The 2,169-nt window shown below is 41.6% G+C and overlaps 1 protein-coding gene across 1 annotated transcript in view; it reads left to right on the forward strand.

Annotated features, from left to right (window-relative positions):
• The window catches only part of LOC106869655 (NADH-ubiquinone oxidoreductase 75 kDa subunit, mitochondrial), a 36,553-nt gene that overhangs the window by 27,445 nt on the left and 6,939 nt on the right, over positions 1 to 2,169 (forward strand). The window contains exon 17 of the mRNA XM_014915477.2: positions 873 to 1,026. Coding sequence (XP_014770963.1) covers positions 873 to 1,026 — 154 coding nt within the window. The remainder of the gene's footprint in view (positions 1 to 872; positions 1,027 to 2,169) is intronic.

A 2,169-nucleotide genomic window follows, 5' to 3' on the forward strand; every position in this document is an offset into this window, starting at 1 on the left:
ATTATTATTATTATTATTAAAAGGTGGTGAATTGACACACCAGACAAACTACTTAGTGTAATTTTGTCTGTCTTTAAATTCTGAGTTCAAATTTTGCTGAGGTCATCTTTGATTTTCATCCTTTCAGAGTCAGTAAAATAAATACATTGACCCTCATGCTCATACTAGGGTCAATGTAATCGCCTAGCCCCCCCCCCTCTATAATTTCTGGCCATGTGCCTATACAAGAAAGGATTATTGTTATTAAGGCAGCGAGCTGGTGGAATCGTTAGCACATGCGGCAAAATGCTTAACAACATTTAATCCGTCTTTGTGTTCTGAGTTCAAATTCTGCTGAAGCTGACTTGGCTTTTCATTCTTTTCTGGTTGATAAAATATTGAACACTGGTCAATGCAATCGACCCCCGAAATTGTTGGCTTTGTGCCAAAATTTAGAAGTGTTGTTGTTGTTGTTGTTGTTATTATTAAGGCAATGGGTTGGCAGGATCGTTAGCATGCCAATCAAAATGCTTAGCAGAATTTCGCTCGTTGCTGTGTTCTGAGGTCAACTCTGCCTTTCATCCTTTCGGAGTTGATAAAATAAGTACCTGTGAAACACTGGGGTCGATGTAATTGGTCAGTCCCCTCCCCCCAAATTTCAGGCCTTGTACCTTTAGTAGAAAGGATTATTATTATTATTATTATTATTATTATTATTGTATACAGGATTATGAGTAAGGCCAGAACAATGCAAAGTAAATTGCAAGGCAAATCACTTTGTTCTTGTGATTTGCTTTACATTTACTTTGCATTGTTCTGGTCTCACCCACAATCCTTTATACAATATATTCTACACAATACTTCATAGTAATTATATGTTGTTATTATTATAGGTTGCCAGCCAGGTAGCTGCATTGGACATAGGCTACAAAGCCGGAGTGTCATACATTCGAGAAAAGAAACCCAAGGTTTTGTTTATGCTTGGAGCTGATGAGGGTAGCATCACAAGGGCAGACCTCCCCAGTGATTGTGTTGTGATTTACCAAGGTTAGTTAATCTCACCTGCATTGCGATTGGTTGTGTGTAGCTGTGACCTGTGAATGTGGTTGATGTACCAGTGATCTCCTGTTTGTCAGAATTTTATGGAAAGGATCCATCACACACACATCAACACCACCACCACCATTATCATCTCCACTGTATCTATTCTGTCTGCTCATCATTTCTTCTTACATATAACCCTTGGGGACCCGTATAAACTTGAAATTCTTTTGGCCCTTAATATCTCTGCCATACCTTATCCTTCCTTGTCCCTTCCACTCGGTCCCTTATATTCCTAATTTCTTTTGATGCCTTATATCTATGTCATGTCTTACCCTCATTCTTTCCCCCTGGCCCTTTCATCACCATCATCATCCATCTACCTCAATGCCATAGCAACCGAGGTAGGCAGGTGCAGTCCACCCCAACCTTTGGCTGGCTGGCTGGTTCCCATTCTCCCTTGCTATCATGAGGATTTTTTAGAGCTGGATTTTCTATGGGGAGCATACCCTTGCTTACCCCCAACCTCAGTTTCTAGACATGAGTGGTCCTGAGACCAAGGCCTCTACCACGATTTTTAAGAAAGGTGGTGGGAAATGCTCAGGAAGGCAGGGACGCTACTCCCTGAAACCCCTTTCGGAGCTCCCCTTTATCTCTCAAATTTCCTCCTATCTTGGCCCCTTCAACCTGACCCTTTTATCTCCAAATCTCTCAAGGCTAAACCATTTATCTAAATTCTTCTGCCTCCTAAGAACATTTCTTCTGAGCCACCTGTAGGTGAGAGGAAAGCGTTCAACATGTGCCTACTAAACTCCTCCCCTCCCTCTATACCTAACTTATACCCTCCCATCTCCCATCATCTCTTGTACATACTGTACCATGTCACACAGTCTATACATTCTGGATGCCTTTTGACTCCATTCATATCCTGCTTTGCTTCCTTCTTCTGACTTTTATGATACCTGAATGGGGAGGGAGGGGTTGAATTTTCTCTCTCTCTCCCTTTCTCTCTCTCTTTCTCTCTCTCTCTCTCTTTCTCTCTCTCTCTCTCTCTCTCTCTTGTCCCCCATACTGTCTTCTTTTCACCTTACTGGGCATGTTATTTTGTGAATGATTGAATCTCAGCCTGAAATAATCTCTCTTTCTCTC

Source organism: Octopus bimaculoides, chromosome 9 (assembly GCF_001194135.2).
Source record: "Octopus bimaculoides isolate UCB-OBI-ISO-001 chromosome 9, ASM119413v2, whole genome shotgun sequence".
Taxonomy (NCBI): Eukaryota; Metazoa; Mollusca; class Cephalopoda; order Octopoda; family Octopodidae; genus Octopus; species Octopus bimaculoides.